General features: G+C 35.7%; 1 protein-coding gene across 8 annotated transcripts in view; it reads right to left on the reverse strand.

Moving 5' to 3' along the window:
- Positions 1–24,237, reverse strand: part of hdac4 (histone deacetylase 4) — a 399,635-nt gene that overhangs the window by 181,224 nt on the left and 194,174 nt on the right. For 4 of the 8 annotated variants that reach the window (XR_015498936.1, XR_015498935.1, XM_087266975.1 and 1 more), the window contains 1 exon segment: positions 12,365–12,508. The exons of the other annotated variants lie outside the window; for them this stretch is intronic. Coding sequence is in view for 2 of the 4 variants with exons in the window: in XM_087266975.1 (XP_087123101.1) it covers positions 12,365–12,368 (4 nt within the window). In the remaining 2 variants the exon portion in view is untranslated. 8 annotated transcript variants of the gene reach the window in all.

Here is a 24,237-nt window from a genome sequence, read left to right on the forward strand (position 1 = left end):
TTTGTGTATACAAAACCAAACATAAGACCCTTTCCTTAGCCACTCATTCACATCTGCAGCCGAAAGTTAGAACAGCAGAAACTGTTGCTCATTCACCAACATCACTTTAGAGCTAGTATTTAAATGATTCTAAAGCATAATGTCTAGATGATATATATATATATATATATATATATATATATATATATATATATATATATATACACACACACACACACACACACACACATTCTGGCCTTCGAAGTTCTTATGGTAAAAACAGAGTTTAAAATAAATAAATAAATAAATAAACAAATAAATATATCTGTGTTCAATTTACATTTGATTGTTCTAAGATACATTAATAAGCAATTACTGCTGTAAAATAAATATTATGTGCAATCTCAATTATGTTCTTGTCTTCACGTATATTTCAATATCAGTTGTTAATGCTTCCAGATTTAAAAGAATATCCCAACAATGACTGAAGCCACAAAAATGAGAGGGCCTATTAAACAGCATAACCTATTTTTTTTTAGCGGTGACAATTTTTGTCAGTCGAAAATTCAGTGCATCTCTAATATTAACACACTTTTAGATAGCCATTGTTGCACATTTCTTCTGTGTGATTGGCTCTTAGATCAATAGAGAGTAAAAAATGTCCAGAGCTTTTCATTGTTATTGACTACATTTTATCACTATTCGATATTATATCGTTTATCAGGCCAGCCCTATAATGAAATAAAAAGATTGATTGTTGGTTATTTAATAAAATTAAAAGATACACTATGAAAATTAATAAGTTCTTTATAAGTATTTGTAATGTTTAATAAATAAATAAGCGTTCAATTTGCATTTGATTGTTCTAAAATAAATTTATAAGCAATTAGTGTTGTGAAATAAATATTATGTACGATCTCAATTATGTTCTTGTCTTCATTTAGTCAATGACGATGCCAAAACATAATCCTGAACCCAAGCCCAGAGTGTCATGTAAAACGCCGCGTGAACTTGTCCAGCTAAATGAAAGGGGCAGTAAAATTGCTTCATTTTTTTTTTTTTTTTTTGAGACAAAAAATCCTAAAATTTATTCCATTTATTAAATAAAAACATCAGCGGTCACTGGCACCAACGCTCGGAGGCCTGCGATAACAGCATAATTACAGCCTCTCATGCCATAAACACAGCGCATAGAAAATCTGTAACTCCAGATTATCCCGTCCTGGGCTTCAATTCAGACCTCGCCAATCCAAAACAAACAGAGGGTGTGCTAAACGTATAGACACGCAATGTTTTGTGGAGTGCCGATCTCTGACAACTCAAACCTTGATCAGACATGACATGTTTACCGTAAACAGAGGATAACCTATAGCCGGCATCGCCAATTACCCCCGGTTAATGGAGCAGCATATCTATAAGCTCACTGTAGATTGGTAAACATGCTAATGCGCCATTGTGCAATATTACCCAAATGAGTCGTGACCGAACCTTCACCCATCTCATTATGGTGAGGTCAAACGGTCACCGGCGAGGTCCTTTAGGGTTTTAGGAAGACATTCAGAAATATTAGTAGTTGATTCCGATCATAAAGAAATGGAATGTGATTTGCTTATAATTTAATTAAGTTTGATTTCATATTAGGGCCGGAAGAGATATCATTTTTAGTATTAAAAAAATATTTATCACAACACACGATTCAATGATGATTAAATAAAAAAAAGAAAACTTTTTCTTATGTTTTGTGCATTTCTGCAAAGGATTACATTAAATTTATTTTATTAAAACAAAACAAAAAGTCTCTTGAATGACATTTCTACTGCGTACATTTTATTTGTGATATTTTTGTTTATTTTTATATTTGAAAATACAGTCCCATTCACTTCAGTATCCTTATTATCGGACAATAAGCTATACATTGATAATGTATTTATTATTTTTTGATCACTTTTGTTAATGAAATAGGACAGCAATCTTGATTCATTATTTTCCATATTAAACAATAACAATATTTAATTCCATATCAGTAGTTAATGCTTACAGATTTAATATAAGCAGACTTCTCGATTGCCATTGTTGCAAATTTTTTCTGTCATAGTTTCTTAGATCAATAGAACATAAAAAAGTCCAGAGCTTATCATTGTTATTGACATAAATTTTATCATGATTCGACATCGTCAGCCCATCTCTATAATGAAATAAAAAAGGTTGATTGTTTGTTATTGAATTAAAGCATACACAATGAAAATGCATCAATGTTTTATAAGTATGTTTCATGTTTACTTCATGTTTGTTAATAATAGCAAATAAAACCTTATTGTAAAATGTCACAATATTATTTAATAATCAATCCTTATTTAAATACTAGATAATTCGGCAAGTTTCTGGAAAACAGTGGTTTGTTCTGCAGGTAATCAAATAATATATAGAGAGAGTAAAATAATTAAGACAAAACATTAATAAACATATATATACATAAATTAAGACAAAAATATTTGTAAAAAATATCATAGGAAATCTGTTAAACTGCACTTGTTAAATATTTAAGAATAAAAAACTCTCAGGAGGGCTAAAAAATGTTTTGATGTCAACTGTGTGTGTGTATATATTATATATAATGCTCGATTCCTCACAAATATGTTAAATAATAGGATTATTTACAATATTATATCTGTGTGTATACACTAGTTTATTCTGTACTGAAGCCAAATCTGAAGTCTATGCAACCAAAAATTTTGTATACAAACATTTATATCTCAGAAAAATAGAAAAAGAGGTAAAAAAATCAAGTGAAAAACATAAATACATAAATAAGTAAAATAAATAAATACATAAATAAACAAACAAACTAACAAACAAACAAACAAATAATAATAATAGTAATAATAATAAATAATTTAGCTGAAATGTTGTAGTTTGAATTTTTTTGCAACATTTAGCTTGAATTTAAATGTATCATCTTTTTATTTCTATACATGTTCGGTGACAACAATATTGTTTTGATATATATTTATATATATATATATATATATATATTTTTTTTTTTTTTTATTATTATTTTTTTTTTATATATAAATCTGCTTTGTTCAAATGCACCAAAATATAATGACTAAATTTACTGAGAAATAGTTAAAAATATCAATTCTCAAAAATAAATACTTATTTATGCTGAGCACTACACGCATATACATTCATATACATACACATTAGGCATGGTCCAGCATAAGATTCTGAAATTCTGTAAGATTCTGTAAGCATCTCAATCTAAATATATCAAATAAATAATTGACTTCTTCTGTCTAAATTTGTTTAAAACACATCTGTATTTACAACTTGAAAAGGCATCTTTAAATATCTTTCTTTTCTTTGGATATGAAGTAAGCAGCTGGGGTGTTGGTGTATAATAAAACAGTAAATTGCGATAAACCTTAAAACCGGTTTATAGTCCCATGCCTAATACACATGTACACACACATTTGTTTGTTTATATATATTTCAAGTACTTTTATATATATATATATAGAAGCACATTTTGAAAATCACCAAAAGGTCGAAAATCAATCCAGACTTTGTGTAAACTGTTTCTCTTTCTTTCTGCCACTGTGTGTCAAGCTCTCTCGCCCTCCTCCTCCAGACTCCACCTCTAACAAGACGCTCCAGGCATTTCCCTCCAATGGTGGGAGCGAAGCAGCAGCTGGAGCTATTTATATCCTCAGGTCCCCGAGCAGAGGAACAGCTCCAATCACCACCACTGGATTAGGATTAACTTGCTCTTCCACTCCGTGACATTGATATTATGAACAATAGCTCAGGTCAGATTGATACAGCCTCAAATCTTTCAGTGCTTTGCTCGTATTCATTATCTTGAAATCCATGTTTTCGCTGCAATATGGATTAAAAAGAGAGTTCTAGAGTATTTCTCTTTCTGTTGAACACAAAAGAAGTTATTTTGCATGATGATGGTGGTCATCCTTACTAGGAAACAAAAATACTATGAAAGTCAATATCTACCGGGTTTTTAACTAGATTTGCACAATTAATCAAAGGTGAAAGTCATGCGCACTTTGTCAGTTAAGTCGGTTCTGTAATTAGTAGTAAATCTCCAGCACATGCTTTCAGATGGATAAGCATTTACAGTGAAAATACACAATGCAGTACACATATTACTGTTAGTTAGTCACCACATTCCAATTTAGGTTATTCTGAGATATCAACCGCTAAATAACACAGGCTTACCTGGGAATTTCGACATGTTGACGCCAATGGATATGTTTACATCCATAAACTTACACGCACATTCAAATGAATCTATTTTTCTGTCTATTTGGCACAGTCTTGTGAATAAATAACACGTAGGTAAGTGTCTCCATCACCATTGATCTAGCAGTTGCAGATCACTGGAGAACTATAAATCTGCCACTGATAAGAACTACAAATCTCATTATGCACCTCACACACACACCAGTTTCAGTTCTCTCCCTGATTGCACTCACACAGCTGGAAGCTCATGATGGACTAATCAGATGGACCATATAGACAGCGCACGCACACACGCACGCACGCACGCACGCACGCACGCACGCACGCAAGCACACACACACACACACACACACACACACACACACACACACACACACACACTTCGCTGACTCTACTGTAACACTGTCTTTCCATGTTTGTTACTTGCCTTGTTTCCTTGTGTTCGTTGTCTGCTGCATAAATCGACCTTTTGCCTGTTACTTGACTTTGCCTTTTGGATTACCCGTTTGCTCCTGTGTTTGAGTATTGTCTGCCTGACAAATCTTATAATAACCTGCACGTGGATCCTCACCTCCGCTTATCCAGCATCCTCAGACTGTTAGTATATGCTCCGTACAGTCGATTTCATTTCTATCAGCTTTGTGTTTTTGACTGTTTGGCGCCATCTTGTGACAGAATAATGCGCAAGTTAGTGTATACTCCATCAGCTCTTTTCATTTTTTTTAGCTTTGCATTTAATTAAATTAATAAACTACTATGGCTCAGAACAAAGTTGAGTATAATTTATTATTAAATTTATTATTTGGCATGTAACAAGCTGAATAAAGTACATCCAGAATGGTTGTTTTTGCACAATAAAGCCTGACAGGCTAATCGGCAGAATGTACTTTATCCCTAAATTAACATTCATAATGTTGGATATTTGGATATTTGTTGGATAACGCATTAGTAAATGTTAAACTCTGATTAATAAATGTTGCACAATAATTAGAACAGTTTGTTCATGTTAGTAAATACATTAAACACATTAACTATAGCATGTGTCTTGTACGGTAAATTGTTACCGCATTTATACAGAGAATTTATGTTTAATTGTATGGTAATGAAATTAAGATAAGCTTTCTGTGATAATGACAGCTGTTTGTGTCACTTCTTGAATTAAGGCTGTGTAGTAAACACTAAATTAAAAAGACATGTTAAAATACCATATTTAATAACGCGTTTTAACTCACTTCATAACTTCATCCGAGTGTTTGAAATAGATCCTTTCGAGAGATGCTTCCACAGTTGTGTGTTTATTAGTGATGCTGAATTAATGAGAGCAGTAAAAAATCTTGTTATTCAGCAAAATAATTAAAGCTGTGCTAGAGTTTCCAGGCAAGAGCGCCCTCTGGCTTTCAGTTCAAGTACAATTTTAATTTAATCTGTTGTGCAGACCTATTTCCAACTTTCGTCAAAATATCTTCTTTTGTATCTAGTAAAAGAAATATCTCAAATGGATTTGGAACAAGTCTAGCAGAATAAATGATGACAGAATTGTCTTTTTAAGATGAACTGTTCTTACATAAGGTAAGAACTAAAACAATCAGTGAATGTTTAACAAAAAAGGGTAGGTGTCAAAATTATCCTCAGAATTCAATTATTCACCTCACAAATTGTCCATCAAGTTTAATAAGGTAACTTGTTTGAATTAACAAATTACTTTCTTCCGACCACAAATAACCCCAAAAGCTCAAAACAAGTATTTACGCAGCAATTGTATAAAGATGTTAAATATTATACACTGATATTAATGATTCATTGAATTTACTACATATTTTTAGGTAAGTGGTACCCAAGGCAAGTTTATCTTTACAGCACATTTCATACTCGATGATAATTAGAAAGTGCTTTACAAAAACAGGAACAAAAGAAACAAGAAAATAAAAGTAGTGCAGTAGCTGCAGGCGGATTCACCCTGCTTTAACTGAATTCTTGGAAGTTCTACTTTACTTGATCCTAATGATCTGAATGATCTGTTAGGTTTGTATTCAGTGAGTATATCTGTAATGTATTGAGGTCCTAGGCCATTGAATGATTTATAGACACGTAATAATACTTTAAAATCTATTCTGAATGGAATTGGGAGCCAGTAAAGACCTGAGGACAGGTGTGATGTGCTCGGATTTTCTGGTTCTGGTCAGAATCCTGGCAGCAGCGTTCTGGATGAGCTGCAACTGTCTGACTGTGCTTTGGGGAAGGCCCGTGAGGAGTCCATTACAGTAATCCACCCTGTTGCTGATAAAACCATGAACAAGTTTCTCTAAGTCCTCACTTCAAACAAAGCATCTAACTCTTGCAATGTTTTTGAGATGATTGTATGCTGATTTAGTTACTGCTTTGACATGACTAATGAAACTCAGATCTGACTCCAGAATAACACCAAGATTCTTGACCTTTTTCTTTGTTATTTAACCCTTAGGGCCAACTTTACATTCGCATTCACCTCGAGAACCTCATCGACTTCAGTTTTCTAAATGGTTGCAAACAATTTATATGGGCTGTATTTTAAAGAAACAAATTTACTTGAATAGTGTTCAACTTAATTGTTTCTATCCAAATTTAATTAATCAAATTTGCATCCACTTACCTTATTTATTTATTTTTTATTTTTTAATAGGATTTTCCCAAATCTAAAATTTATTTTTCCCAAAATTAAAATGCAGTAGTCATGATGTGCAGATAAAAAAAAAAATATATAAAAAAATCTATATTTGTCAATCAACATTTTACTAATACACAAAATAGCATTTAAACTCAATGACTTAAGATTCACACAAAAATAAAGTAAATACAAATAAAACCACACCTAAACACATCTATCAGTCATTGATCGCTTTCATGTCACCTCCTGTCTAAGAGGGCAGGTCTTGCTCAGAAATAAAAACAGCGAACGTCAATCAGAAGACTAATGTAAGGGCAGAGCTCTCAGCAGATGGTTTAAATGAAACTTTTTTTCCTCATTAAAACTTGAGAAAAAAAGTCGACTGAAAGAGATGGACATGTTGAACGTGAATGAAAACACTGCTGCATGCTGAGTTACTCTGTGAATGGTCACGTGTGCTTTTAATAGGCAGAGGAGAGAGAGAGAGAGAGAGAGAGAGAGAGAGAGAGAGAGAGAGAGAGGATGGGTGAGCAATGCCCATTCAAATGTGAATGAGACTAAGGTAGGACACTGCAGGATCCTGGATGACTAACAGTGTGTGTGAGTGTGTGTGTATTGGCCGACACATCCAAAACAAGCCCTCAATGACACAACAAAGACGCCAAAAATGAGAGAAAAACATAGACACTCTCACTTGCAAATCCTCTTGCTTTCTTCAATTCATCTCTAAAAATCTTTTACTTGTAGAGGTGGTTGATATGAATATATATATTATGGTGTAGGGCTGCACAATATATTATTTCTGCATTGATATTACAACGTGCATGTCTGCAATAGTCGAATCACAGGATATGCAATGTTGGCATTTTATTTAAGCAAGAGCCATAATTTCGAAAAAAAAAGTTTATCATCTGCATATTAACCCCTGTGACTGCATTTAGGCACAAGAAATTGTAATTTTCGTAAGTTTAATAAATATTTATTTTATTTAACTACTTACGATGAACATTATACAGTGTCTTTATTGAATGATTAGTTTATTATTGTGTACCTGAATACTGTTGGGCTCCCCAGAAAAGCACACACAGACTCTTCCAAACCCTCACTGCACACCATCAATATGTAGCATGCACTGCACTTTAACCAATCCATACTTGAAACAATACTGCCAACAACTATGTGGACACCTATTCATTGTACATATCGCTGTCAATTTCACAATGTCGTTGAATTTGCACTGTCTCTATTTTGCACTGTCTGTATTTTGCACTGTTGTTGTATTTGCACTATCATTTTATTTTTGCACTGTCTGTATTTTGCACTGTCTGTATTTTGCACTGTAGTTGTATTTGCGTCTGTATTTTGTACTGTCTGGAGCCAGCACCTAAGCTTTTCACTCGTCATAGCACACGTGCTGCTGATGATGTGACAATAAAAGTGATTTGATTTGAAACCACAAAGCACTGTAACTTATAATATATATATATAATTTTTTTTTTTTTCCTGTGCTGTATTGCTTTTAAATTGTTTTATTATATTTCATGCATGAACTTGTGCACTTTCATGATATGCACTTTATGGCAAAGAATGGGTTATTTTCAGCCATTTTAACATGAAATAACTGAACAAACTAAGAGGCTGTAAAAATGCTCAATGTAAAATAAACTTGCATCTTTGAACTCTTAAATTAAAGATTCTTTACATTTATTCAGCTCTAATCTAGTGAAGTTGTATTCATATCACAGTATAAATATATTGCAGAATAAAAAAATTTTGCAATGTGTCATTTTTTCAGTATTGTGCAGCCCGAATTTATTACAAAAACTTCAATATTAAATACAAAGCAAAAGCTCAATATTTAGAATTATTTTAACTTTGGAACAAGATAACATTTTAACAGCCAACTCTCAATTCTGATTGAATAAGCCAACATCTGCTGCATGTTATAAAATATCCAATAACTGCACATCTAACTTCATGTGCAGAATTCTATATTTATGAGTCTTGATTATAATTGAGTATTTTGCAAGTGGTTTTTGAGCCCTGTGACTGTGTGAGGGTTTTAAAAGCATTCATGCCTTAAAAAAAAAAAAAAAGTAGTTTGTAACTGAAAAATGAATAACGATTATTTTGATGGAATTGTTTAGAAAACAAAGACTATGCAGTATCATTTTATATTTGATTATTCAATTTTGTATACCTGAATGCATTTCAACTCTTCGAAAAACAATTACACTGTATGTTAAATTTGCATATTTTGTTGAATTTATGCTTGTAGATGGTTTATTATACAAATATTGTGCTCAATAATATAAATATTATTTATTAGGTAATATTATAATATTACATTATTTACTATACAAGACTTGAGGCTGGTACACACCGGGATGCTTTTCGTTTGCATTTATGGTCAGCGTTTTTTGAGATGTTTTTCTGGATTCAAACCCAATAGACTTTCACTGGCGTCAAACAGAAGAGTATGCTAAATCACTCCTTGCCGATAGATGGCACTACACAACTTTAAGCTTCTGACACCGGCTTGTAACGCAAAAGAAGAAGACAGAAAGTTGAAATGCTTGTGCTGCGTCCGAAACCGCCTACTACTTAGTAGGTACTGCATTTGAATTTAAACGTACTACTCGGCCGTTAGATAAGTACGTTCTATACAGTATGAACGTGAAAAGTATGAATGGAATTCAGACGTACTACATTCGCCATTTTGTCATAGTCACGTGACCTACCTGCGCCAATTGCGTCGCTTTACTCCCATTCATGAATTCGCTCGCGGGGCATCATGGGATAGCGCAGCATGCATGCGATGCGCACACCAGAATCTCGCCGGAAGTAGTAAGTCATCTGGGTACTTCTCACATACTGATTTTCGAATTCTATGAATTCGGACATACTACTCAGCTCGCATACTGATTTTAGCATACTATATGGTATGGAAGTATGCGGTTTCGGAAGCAGCCAAGTTGTTAAAGTTACTGGCAATTTCAACAAGCATGGATGGTATAAGTAGCAGCTCCAGCAATGAAGAAATGATTGTTGTTCACCAGTGCAATAAGCAGCTCCACATTCATATAACCTCTGGGCATCTTCTTCAATGTGCGTTCGAATTTACAGTTTTGCGCTCGAGCGCCTCCAAGTGCTGTTAAATGAAACTTCAGCAGCTCCGTGCATGTGAACAAAAGTGCCAATGATTGGTGGAGAAGGTTTTGACGACCAAAAAAAAAAAAACAGCATGAGGCGTTTCTTTAAAATTGATGCTTTTACGTCTGCCGTTTTGTGCGTTGGTGTGCATGATCACATTGCCGCCCTTTATCTAGTCACGAGGCGTTAAATGTTGACGGAAAACATGAGCAAAAAGCATCCTGGTGTGAATGAGTCTTTATCGCGCTCAAAACTATACAAATAAACTTGAATGATATTTGATGTACTACCCTACAGAACCTTCCTAATCTAATACTAAAGATTCTTTACAAACATTTATTCAACACATCTAGTGAAATTGTAGTCTTATCGCAAATAAATATATATCAAATAAATACATATAACGTGTCATTTTTCCAGTATTGTTCAGCTCTAATTTATTATAAATACTTCCAAATTAAATACAAAGCAAAAGCTTAATATTTGGAACTATTTTGACTTTGAAAGATATTACATTTTAACAACAGGCTCCCAACTCCACACATGTAACCTTGTGGGTAGAATACTATATTTAAAAAGCTATATATATTTTTTTACTATATTTATTTTTAGTATGTATTCATTATGGTGCTGCACAATAATTGATATCGCAATGTGATCATTCCCAATAGTCACATCGCAAGTATATGCATTATGCGATGTTGAGTGCGGATTATAATTGATCATTTTGCAAGTGTTTTGGAGACTTCCAACTCTGTGAATGTTTTAAAAGCATTCAGGCCTAAGAAAATGTCTTGTTTGTAACTTTGACAAATGAATAACGAGTTATGATTTAATATGAATATGTCAATAACTCAATTTTTACAAAAATTTCAGATAGAATCTTATAATTCTAAGGTGACAATATAAATAGTTTACTTATTATACAAGACCTATTGTGCTCAAAACTATACAAAGCCTCGTCTATGAACACTTGTGATAGGACACTAGGGAAAAGCAAACAATTGGTTCTCTAGAGGGCGGCACGGTGGTTAGCACTGTCGCCTCACAGCTAGAAGGTCACGGGTTCAAGTCCCGGCTGGACTAGTTGGGATTTCTGTGTGGAGTTTGCATGTTCTCCCCGTGTTGGTGTGGGTTTCCTCCGGGTGCTTCGGTTTCCCTTACAGTCCAAAGACATGTGGTACAAGTGAATAAGGTAAATAAAATTGGCCATAGTGTGTAAATGCGAAAGTGTATGGGAGCGCGTAAAACATGCTGGAGTAGTTGGCGGTTCATTCCACGGTGGCAACCCCTAATAAATAAGGGGCTAAGGAAAATGAATGAATGAATGAAAAATTGAATAAATAGTTCTCGTGTCACATTTTGGTACGCAAACCTTTTTTGTTGATTTGTTTTTTAATCATTTGATAGGAAAGTAAGTTTTGGTATTTGACAATAAACTTGAATTATATTTTCTGCACTCGCCTGCAAAATCTTCCCAATCAATCTAACATTATAAATTCTTTACAAACCTTCATTCAACCCATCTATTGAAATTATATTCCTATAACAGAAAAAGTAAATGAATAAAATATATATATATATATATATATATATATATATATATATATATATATATATATATATATATATATATCAATGTGTAATTGTTTCTAGTATCATGCAGCCCTAATTAATTACAAGTACTTCCAAATTAAATACTTTTAAATATTTAGAATTATTTTAACTTTGGAACAAGATAACATTTTAACAGCCAACTCTCAATTCTGATTGGATAAGCCAACATCTGCTACATGTTATAAAATATCCAATAACTGCACTCATGTGAGCTCATCAGTTGAATTCTACATGAATGCGGCAAGTTGCTCAGCAACTGTAAAAAAAGAACAAAAAAAATCTGCACCTCTTGTTGCCAAACACCCTTTAATAACAAGTTCCTCGTCTTGACTTGTTCGGGACACGTCCCATTCTGCATTTCCCATTAATCCACGGTTCTCCACTGCTCTCACGTGTAAACAACATAACCACCACATGGACGCATCTATCACAGTACAAACGGTACAGAATGATCCCTCCGTCCATCCGTCGTCACACCCTACTTTCCATCCTCACCAAACATACAGGATCGAGCCCAGAGGCACCCCTTACAAACAAACACACGACACAGTGACAATAAAGTGTCCTCATCACTCACTAGACAGTGTTCAAGGATGCAGCGTGCGTTTACACACACACACCCACCCACAGCCCAGCGTTCGGGTATCTCAGCACCATGCATTAAAGCGCACCAGTCCGCCCACTCAGAACAGCCTGTACAGAAACGCTGCTTACCCATCAGCCCCTCACGTCCAGAGCAGGGAGAGACGGCAGACAGCGAGCCGGAGGGGTTACAACACGCGCACAGCGACTCCCACGATGCCTCGACCAGCGCTGAGCTGAGTGTGTGTCTTTCACATTCCCCGTCTCGCTCTCACTGACTCGCTCTTCCCTCCGGCTGTGTCTGTATCTCTCACTCCGTCAGGCTCGCTTGCCCCTCCCTCTCTCTCTCTCTTTCTTTCTCTTGCTCACTCGCTCAGCTGGTGACATCACAGAGCCGTTGCAGGCATGCTGAGTGTTTATGTGCACTGCTGTAGTTTCCTGGAACACGGGGCAGATTCACAGAAGCTCCAGACTCTCCCTCTCTCTCTCTCTCTCTCTCTCTCTCTCTCTCTCTCATTAGCACACTACTCTGATGTTTACATAGAGCGCTACGGTGACCACCCACTTTTTCTGCAGCTCTAGTTAGGGAAGTGTTCCCCCCCATTCAATTTATATACAATGTTTGCAGGGAAAAGACGTAAACCACAGCAGAAAGCTCTGAGGTGAGTCATAACATCAGGTTGAGTTCTATGGAAAGGCGTCTGAGGGAAAAACAAAAAAGGATGTGTTTAATATATTTTAAGAGTAAAATAAGTACTTAATTCACAAAGCATAATGACTATTTTTCAGAAAGCATATCAGGAATACAGAGAAAATTCATACACATTTAGTTTTTTTACAGTATGCAGAGCAGAGCTTGACTGTATATGCTGTATTCATTTGTATATAAATGTTTACGGCAAAACAAAAGTGCAGCTATTTCTGTTTCAATAGAATAAAAAATAATCACTTAAGCAACTGGTGGATTTTCTAAAACAGAATCAAAGGTAGATTTTTCAGATGAATCATCTGTTGAACTGCATTCCACCCATTACAAACACTGCAGAAGACCTATTGGAACCCGCATGGAGCCAAGATTCTCAAACAAATCAGTCAAGTTTGGTGAATGAAAAATCATGGTTTGGGGTTACATTCAGTATAGGGGTGTGTGAGAGATCTGCAGAGTGGATGGCAACATAAACAGCCTGAGGTATCTAGATATGTGCTGCCCATTACAAACCACAGGAGAGGGCAAATTCTTAGGCAGGATAGCACTCCTTCTCATACTTCAGCCTCCACATTAATGTTCCTGAAAGGTACTGAAGGTCGAGGCGCTCCAGGATTGGCCAGCCCAGACACCAGAAATGAACATTATTAAGCATGTCTAGGATAAGGAGGAGGAGGCATTGAAAATGAATCCAAAGAATCTTGATGAACTCTGGGAGTCCTGCAAGAAAGCTTTCTTTGACATTCCAGATTAATAATATTTACTTTAACAATTTATAAATGTATTATTTGAGTCATTGCAGATATGTATGCAAGCTCATGGGAGTCATACTCAACATTAATTCTTTATCCACTGCAGCATGACTTTATATTCTATACTTTACATTATTTCTGTTAAGTGACAAACCCCTTGTCTAAGCCAGGGTTCTTAAACATACAGCCCGCAGGCCATATCAGGCCGACAAACGGGTTTAATCCGGCCCGCAAAATTATTATGTAAAGTATAAAAATGAGATGCAATTTTTTCAATAAAAGTAACTGCTGTTCCAATTGTGTCCATTGGATGGCGCAAACTTGCAAACTGTTCATTTCATTTGATTAGATTCAGATGCCTAAATCAGCAAATCAGCATCAGTGTGACAGAGAAAGTCCACATCTATGTCCTGCCATACCACATTGAGGTGTTCTCGAGAAAACGTAACTATTTCACGTCAAGTCAGTTTAGAGGTTAATTTGTACGAGCCCAGTCGTACGAAAATGTACGATATAAAAAAGGAGGCGTGGCACCCAAACACACCCCTAAACCCAAACGGTGGTGGATAAGCAAATCGTACTAAATTGTACAAATGAGATCGTATTCATATGAATTAACTACTAAATGAAAAAGTTACGACTTGCCGTGAGAGCATGTTGTCCTCAGGCTCCAGTTTAATGTTTTTATGTTGATCGTATTAAAACAAGAAAAAAAACAATCTGAAGGTGTTGTTTTTAAGTTATTTAAGTTATTATTTGTTGTTCCTACAACTTAGGTGATAAGACTTTTCAGGTAGAGTATATATATATATATATATATATATATATATATATATATATATATATATATATACAACAGTTCTGTCTGGTTCTCAAATCTTATTGGCTGATAGCCGTGCGATATACTGCAATATCAGAGCTCCTACAGCCTCTTTACCCTTTGTGTATTACTCCGCCCACATACATTCAGCAAAAAGCAGAAACTACAGATCTAAAGTTTAAAAGATGCTTGCTCAACTGTTTAACTGTCAGCTCATGATTTGAATCCAGAAGAAAGTAGTTCCACATACAAAAGGGTTTTTGAGACTCTTTATGTTTGATTTTGTTTTTATATACACAATTATGCCGTCAAACTGTTGTATAAACGCAATATGACACTCGTAGCAGTGTGTATATATATATATATATATATATATATATATATATATATATATAAAATAATAAAATATTTAGTCATTTTTGATTAAATAATCATTTAAAGTAAATATTAAAAAAAACTTAATTTTTAGTTTTTATATTTCTTTAGAGATTTTTACACTCCGGATATTTCATTCATTTATATTTTGCTCCATAACATTCTTAACTGAACGAAGTTAATCAAAGTTTTTCAAATTAACCTTTTGACTACACAAAGAACCACCAATGCTAACAAAGAACCTTAAGAATGCAAGATCACTAAAATCACAAAATATCAGAAGGTAAGTCTTGAGAGTTTAGACATCCAGCTGCCAGCTCTTATTTCTAAACAAACTACCTCTTTAAAAAATGACCAGAATGGAAATCAACAGCGTAACCACCCATCTCATCTCATCTGATCACACATTCCCCTTCCCAGCTGGCTCTATGAAGCTCATTTACAGATCCACTCCGGCTCTGCATTTTATTGATCGATTGACTCGTCGGACAGGAATATCTGGACGATCATGAGCTTCAAGCAGCGCGCACGGCCATCGATCATCTCCAGCTCATTGTTCAGGGAAATCCCAGGACTCTTAAAACATCAAGCTATTTATTTCACAATCGCTAAAGCCGGGACAAAAACAAACACCATATAATGGCGTAATGATATATTTTGGCATGAGTATCCTAAATATGGAGGTCGCCATTATTGGGAAGAAAAACACAACACGCATGATTAGCTCTTTTGTCATTGAATAATTAATGGTTATAAGCAAAGCCTGAGAGCGAGGTGCTTCAGAATAATAAAAAATTTTTTACAAATGAGAACATTAGAGGCATGATGGATGGACGGTAGGGATGTAACGGTATTGTAAATACCGTCATACCGCAATATTAATTTTTTTCGATATTACCGAAGTCGCATGACTCGGTAAAACTATAGGTCTTCTGAGAAAATTTGCTCAGGCGAATGAAGCGAACCGGAGGTAGCGAAAACTACAATCCCCATCATCCCTTGCGGTCTGTTGTCGCTACAGATCCAGTAATGCGGAAATGGAGTGTGCTGCTAGAAGCGGGGATCAAAAAGAGCTGTAAAACTCTAAGGCCCCTTTTACAAGAGTGCGTTTTAGTTTTAAAACGGCGTTGTAGAATGAAAATGATCCGCGTCCACACTCGCGTTTTACCCAGTGTTTCTGAACAGCTCTCCGTCCACACCAAAACGCTGAAAACGCACATCACGTGACCACAGACACTCTCGGGCAAGCGCTCCAGCATTTCTACCCAGATGAGAGCTCTGCTTGTCGGACTGCTCATCAAGCATCTTCCGCTGGATCTAATCTCACTATATTTGCTAAACGTGATATTTCATTCATGTTGTTGTCTTTATCTAACGACATAGGCCAATTCCCTGACTTTGGTCATTGGAATCTATTAAGTTACTTCACGAGTAACATGTTTTGGTTAAGCGCAAAGATAAGTTAATGATTAATCCAGGTACATTGACTGATCGCTTGCCTTTAATTCCTACAATGTATAAACTTATTGTATGTGATACTTTTATAATTGTCGATTATTAAAACTGATATTCAACAAAAGTGAGGGTGCGTTTCGTATTTTCACTGAAATTGAAAGGAGGTAGTTGTTATAGGCTCCGTTTTGTTATAAATATCCTCACAGTGAAGATGACGCTCATATATGCAGCACGACGCCTCAACATTTCTGCTGTCTGTTTTCTAATATTAAAAAGGAAATAGGCAGTTCCTTAAATCATGTTTACATTTTATTGTTGAGAAAGTGAAACAACGTAGCCAAGGTGATGTGAATGAAGTTATAAAGTACACTGTTCCCTTTGAAGATTTACGCGTGTCCTCGGTATGTTTTCCATATCAAACTGAGAAGGGGGAGACTGCAGCCTTGATCAAACTTGCGAAGTCTTAACTTACAAGAAGAGGATGCGAGACTGAACTGTGTGTGGGCTACTTAATATTGAGGAAAAGCCCCAATCAGATAGGCGAACGTTTGCAGCCCCGCCTCCGTTTTCAGATGTCTCCGTCTTTCCCCATCCACACTGAGACGGAGCAGCAGGTTTCAGAATGAAAACGGCCTCTCCAGCGTTTTCGAAAAGCTCCGTTTTCGGCGCTCGAGAAATAAGTCATATAAGTCATATCTCTCTTGTCCCAGAAACCTCAGTACCAAATGAGAGGTTTTTTTTCTGTTGCAGGGGACATTGTAAATGCCCAGAGATACCAGCTTTTACCAGATTATATTTATATGATAATTTTCCTTTAAACCCATCTCTATCTAAGTGAGTGAGTGATTAAATGTTGAATGTGATGAGTTTTCAACAATACTAAATTAAAAACTTAAATTTTTTTTTACATGGTTTAATATTTTTTTTGTTATTAAAATTGAAGTTCCTGTTTCAAAGCTTACAGATAGATGGCTAATTTGTATGTCATTGACACTTTTGGCTCTTTTTTGGAGTATTTTCATAAGTTTTGTTTTTTCCTGTAAATGATTCAATAAATACCGTACCGTGACATTGATACCGAGGTATTACCGTACCGTGAAATTCTGATACCGTTACATCCCTAATGGACGGTCATTGGGATTTCGAGCCACAAACTCCATCATTTGACACAACATACTGACGTCTATGAAGACTCTAGTGGCAGCACAGTGGCTCAGTGGTGAGCACTGTCGCCTCACAACCAGAAGGTCACTGGTTCGAGTCCCGTCTGGATTAGTTGGGATTTCAGTGTGGAGTTTGCATGTGCTCCCTGTGTTGGTTTCCTCTGGGTGCTTCGGTTTCCCTTACAGTCCAAAGCCATGTGGTACAAGTGAATTAGGTAAACAAAATTGGCCATAGTGTGTTAATACAAAAGTGTATGGGAGTTTTTCCAGTATTGGGTTGTGGCTGGAAGGGCAAACGCTGCGTGAGAACATGCTAGAGTAGTTGGCGGTTCAGCGTGTGTTTTGGTATTTGACTTGTAATATGGGATATCCCACAGTATGGGTACCTGCCGGCTGCAGTGCTCTCGCTCTCTCTCACTCTCTCTCTCTCTCTCTCTCTGCATCTCGTCAGCCGTTCTTTTATGTAGGTGCAGTTACAGCCGATTGATGCAATTTGTTGGTGTGTTACTATGGTTACGGCCCACCACAGTCTATTCCATCCCATAATAGTTGAACTTTGATTAGTTTCTCCAGAGTTTACAACACCTCTTAGGCCCAATCAAAAATTCTATCCCTTACCCCCTCTTAGGGGTGTCCCAATTCTCTTTAGCTTGTAGGGCTGAGGGGAAAAGGCTAGATACCCCTTGAAACTGAGATTTTTCAGGACCACACTCAAAACCAAGGGGTGAGAATATTTCCTAGAAGACACCATCTGCAACGCCAGCACAGCTGCACTCGGAATCAGGAGATGCAAAAATTAGCATTTTGTCTTGTGATTATTACGAATTTTTACCAACAAACAAGCATGTGTTTAAATACATTCATAACCATGTTCATGTTTAACCCCTATGCTTTAAAAAAACACTAAAATAAAAAACTGCTAAATTTTATCCATAATCTATGATAGTAACTCCTATTTAGCAGTCCCACAACAGTCTGTTACTCGATGACACTTGAATGCCCTGTCAGAAAAGTGTGGTGGCTGAGAATGAGCTTTTTACAGAGTCTGCTATAATGTTCATGTTGTTTTTGGTGTGTTTACATATATGGATATGGCCACTGTGTAAACACACAGTACAGTTACGATCTTATTGCCACATTAGATCATTATGATAACATGATATATGCCTTCAGTGATTTCCTGAAGATAAATACCAAAAATAACACAACTGGAATAACAGCAGTCGCCGTCGTCAATCTCATATGAAGCAAGAGATTGTAATGACATATGATGACGTGTACAGGTGTTGTAGTGCATCATTCATTTGATGTTACATTTGATTATTCAATTTCCATGTCTGAATAAAGTTAAAGCATTTTCTTTTTTTTTCTCTCTTTTTTTGCTTCATTGTATTTATCTATGATTACAATTTGTTCAATTTATGCAGATTCATTGCCCTAATAAATATCTCAATTGGTCTAAAAAGATGAAACCTTTCCAAATCGAGCTATTTAAGTCATCTAGTGAAATTATGTTCATCTGGCAATATACAGTTCAAGTCGCAATAATAACTTCCTAAACAACAATTAACAAAAGGAAAGAATGTTTAACAGTGTTTCCGATAATATTTTTTCATTTGGAGAAAGTCTTATTTGTTTTTTTGTTTTTTTTCGGATAGAATAAAAGCAGTTTTTAATCATAATAAAAAAAAACATATTAAGGTCAATATTATTAGCTTTAAGCTATATATTTTTTCAGATTAGTTATAGAACAAACCATCATTATAAAACGACTTACCTAACTACCCTACACTGTCAGAAATAAAGGCACGGGAACTGTCACTGGGGTGGGTAATTTTTAAAAGATACAAATTTGTACCTAAAAGGTCCATATTAATACCCCAAGGGTACATATTAGTACCTAAAAAGTACAAAATAGTTCCTCTTAAAATTTGTAGGTACTAATACATACTTTCGAGGTACCAATAAAGACCCTTTAATTACAAATGTGTACCTTTTGAAAAGGTATACACCCCAGTCACAGCTCACATACCTTTATTTCTGAGACTCCCTGCTGAAAAATCCAGCTTAAACCAGCCTAGGCTGGTTGGCTGGTTTTAGCTGGTCGACCAGGCTGGTTTTAGAGGGGTTTTGGCCATTTCCAGGAGATGACCAGCTAAAACCAGCTTGACCAGCCTAACCAAGCTGGGAGTCCAGCCAAAACCAGCTATATCCAGCTTAAACCAGGCTGGTCAAGCTGGTTTTAGCTGGATTTGGCTGGTAATTTTCCAGCATGACCAGCTAAGACCAGGCTGGAAATGGCTGGAAACCAGCCTGGAAATGACCAAAACCCCTCTAAAACCAGCCTGGTCAACCAGCTAAAACCAGCCAACCAGCCTAGGCTGGTTTAAGCTGAATTTTTCAGCAGGGTGTAGGTAATTTAATTATGCCTTGTGCCATGTTATTTTAAGCTGAATACTAGTACTTCGAAAATATATCTAGTCAAATAATATTTACTGTCATCATGGCAAAGATAAAATAAATCAGTTATTAGAGATGAGTTATTAAAACTATTATGATTATAAATGTGTTGAAAAAATATTATTTCTGTTAAACAAAAATTGAGAAGAAAAATATACAGGGGGGCTAATTTTTCAGGAGGGCTAATACAGTTGAAGTCAGAATTATTAGCCCCCCTGTTTATTTTTTTTCCCAATTTCTATTTAACTGAGAGATTTTTTTTCAACTCATTTCTAAACATAATAGTTTTAATAACTCATCTCTAATAACTGATTTATTTTATCTTTGCCATGATGACAGTAAATAATATTTGACTAGATATTTTTAAGACACTTCTATACAGCTTAAAGTGACATTTAAAGGCTTAACTAAGTTAATTTGGTTAACTGAGCAGGTAAGGTTAATTAGGCATGTTAATGTATAACAATGGTTTGTTTTGTAAACAGTAGGAAAAATATAGCTTAAAGGAGCTACTATTTTTGACCTTAAAATGGCTTTTAAAAATTAAAAACTGCTTTTATTCTGGGTAAAATAAAACAAATAAGTCTTTCTCTAGAAGAAAAAATATTATCAGACATACTGTGGAAATGTCCTTGCTCTGTTAAACATCATTTGTGAAATATTTAAAAAAGGAAAAATAAATCCAAAGCTGGGCTAATAATTCTGACTTCAACTGTATATCACAGAAAACAAAACATTGCAAAGTAAGTCCTAGATACGATATGGTTGTTTCCAATCTAAACTCATTCAACCCAAAAATCGTGACCACCGAACAGTGATAAAATCCGAACTGACAATTTAGTGAACCGTCCCACCCCTAATGAACACACCAATTTTTTGGGGGAGGAGGGAAACTGCGTCCATCTTCATGGGACGGCATGCCCGACAGGTCACGTTGGTAAAGCCTGGCGCTTAACAAAGCAGAAAATCAATGGCACATTTACTTGGGCTCAATGTTAATCAATACGCAGTGTGTACAGATACGGGCACAGAAAGAGGGAGAGAGAGAGAAAGAGACGAGGGAGAGAAGGAGAGAGCGCTGAAATATTTATCCTACAGATCCCTTTCATACAGCGACGCCAAGCAAACAATACCACACGGCCAACACCCAAACGAAGTGCTGCTGGATCCTTTACAAAGAGCCTGGAGCCTTAAAACTCAGCTCAGCCCAAAATAGGGAGAGAGAACACAATCCCGGCTCTCACATAAACAAACTCGCACCAAGATAAATCTTCTCCAACATCACAAAAGACCAAATGTAATCAACAAAGCCTCTGTCTTCAGATTAGTTGGAGTACTTTAGTACAAAGGACAGAGTATGTAAATTAGCGATAAGCAGTGTAGTTTGAGTTGTGCAGAGGATCGTTTACTGCCCTGTAACCAAGAATGGATAGACATACAAAAAGTTTATGATTATTGCTTTGGCTCGCGCACAAGAGTTCGTCGGTTAAAGGGATAGTTCACCCGAAAATGAAAACGTATTCACTGTTTACTTCCCCTCAAGTGGTTGCAAAGCTTAAGGAGTTTCTTTCTCCACAAGATTTATACACAAAGAAGATATTTTGATGAAGAAACCTGTAACCATTGACTTTCAGAGTGGGAAAAACTAATACAATGGAAGTCAATGGTTAGAGATTTTCAGAACTTTCTTCAAAATATCTTCTTTTGTGTTCCACAGAATCAAGGAACAGGTCTGGAACAAGTGAAGGGTGAGTAATTGATGACAGTCTTTTCAATTGAGGGTGAACTATCCCTTAAAGGGGAACATATCGTTAGAGAAAAATGTGGTTATTTTAAGAAGAAAAAAAAGGCAACCTAACCAGTTTTGTGTGATTTTAGAAGGAATGTTTAAGGACTGACTCTTTTCAGTAATTCTGGTGCTTTTTTAAGCGTTGGTTCTTCCTTTTAGTGAAAGAAATTATCATCCAACTAGTGCTGTGAGATTCCTTGAAATTACTGTAAAAAAAAAAATAAAAAATTGAAATGTTTAGAGAAAATAACAGTGTTGAACATAATAATTCAAAAAAGCATCAAGTCATTATTCAAGCTTGCAGATATGTACTGTAAGATGCATTTTAAAGATCGCTTGTGGAAAACATCTGCTGTGTTCAAGGATCTGATAAATGTGCTTAAAATGAATATTCAAAAATGTAAACATTGTAAAGACAAATTCTAAACGCTAATTTAACATCCGGAAATTGACATCTAATAGATGTTTTGCAGTATTAATTATTAAAATTCATATTTAAATAAATAATTATTTAAATAATTCATGCATATCATATATTGTATGTCAAAAAAAGAGCAAGGTAAAAAGTAACAGAGGCTGCAATATCTGCTACCAGATGTATTTTCAGTCGTCAGACACCCACATGAAAATATACTATAGTAATTTACAGTAAACACTTTAGTGTTTTTTAACCATACTGATACTGACATCTCCAATAGAGATAGAGAGATTGCCCAATCAGCTAAAATATTGCTTTTTATGTATGGGCGATACACATATAACGGCCACTTTATTAGGTACACCTATCTAACTGTTCGTTAATGCAAATTTCTAATCAGCCAATCACATGGCAGCAACTCAATGCATTTAGGCATGTAGACATGATCAAGACGATCTGCTGCAGTTCAAACCGAGCATCAGAATGAGGCAGAAATGTGATTAAAGTGACTGAATGTGGCATGGTTGTTGGTGTCAGACGGGCTGGTCTGAGTATTTCAGAAGCTGCGGATCTACTGGGACTTTCACGCACAACCATCTCTATGGCTAATTCCAGCAGGATAATGCGCCACGTCATAAAGCGGGAATCATATCAGATTGGTTTCTTGAACATGACAATGAGTTCACTGTACTCATATGCCCTCCACAGTCACCAGTCTCAATCTAATAAAGCACCTTTGGGATGTGGAGGAACGGGAGATTTGCATCATGCATGTACAAATCTGCAGCAACTGTATGGTGCTATCATGTCAATACGGACCAAAATATCTGAGGAATATTTCCAGTACCTTGTTGAATCTATGCTATGAAGTATTAAGGCAGTTATGAAGGCAAAATTGGGTCCAACCTCGTGCTAGATATACCTAATAAAGTGTGTGTACATTGCATCACCAAAATTGATTGAGATCATGTGTTGTGCAATAAGTTGGTGTATTGATTATTGTGACAGGCCTGATCCGAATCAATATTAGAACACATTAAGACTGACATTTTCTGCAGGAAATGTAAAAATGCAGCCGGACCTGAGCGACCGGAACAGAGTCCATGACGCAAACACTTCTTCTCAACAAACCGATTTTCAGAGATAACAGGCACGTAAACACACAGCCGTGGCCTAAAATAGGCTGAGCATGAAGAACAACAAGCTCCAGTCAAAGAGTTTTAGCAGTGATGTCAGTGAGCCGCTCTGATCAACAAGTGGCCATTGAAAAACACCTGGGCTTCAAACACATAAAGTGAAGCCAGAAAAAAAAAAGTGTGGTTGAAGCTCATGCAAAGTAGCTCTGCTCCACCAGTGGGAAACCTGTTCCATGACAGCCTCGGAATGATCCCGGATACAAACTCTCACTTGGGATTATTTGAGGACTGAACAACAGATTCACGCTGATAAAGCGGGCAGAAATAGAATGAATGTAAAAGTGAGGGGAAGAAGGGAAACTTTAGCAGGATGTGTGAAGGTGGGCGGAAATGTTGCGATGTTTCCACTACACTGTAACATTTGAAAAATACAGGAAAATAAAAACATCAATTGATCTTGATTCTGTACTTTAAGAACTTTTATGTACGGCTTGTTTCAGATTCTTCATAGCCTTATTATGAGGTCCCTGAAAGAATTGATAACAGTCATCTTTATAATAATAATAATAATAATAATAATAATAATAATAATAATAATACCAATAATATTAATAACGATAATAATATGATTAATACTCTGTACATTATACATTAAAATGATTTTATTAGTAATTACATCCTATCATTTTATGACAAAATTATTATTATTTTATCTATTTCACACACACACACACACACACACACACACACACACACACACACACACACACACACACACACACACACACACACACACACACACACACACAGTACACATAATAACAACATGTGTATATACAGTACATGCACATACAGATTGCATACAGGAACAAAGTGATGAAAACTAGATTTTTAAATATTAGTATTTCCCTAAACAATAGACAGTAATATA

This window comes from Danio rerio, chromosome 9 (genome assembly GCF_052040795.2).
Source record: "Danio rerio strain M-AB ecotype USA chromosome 9, GRCz13ab, whole genome shotgun sequence".
Lineage (NCBI taxonomy): Eukaryota > Metazoa > Chordata > Actinopteri > Cypriniformes > Danionidae > Danio > Danio rerio.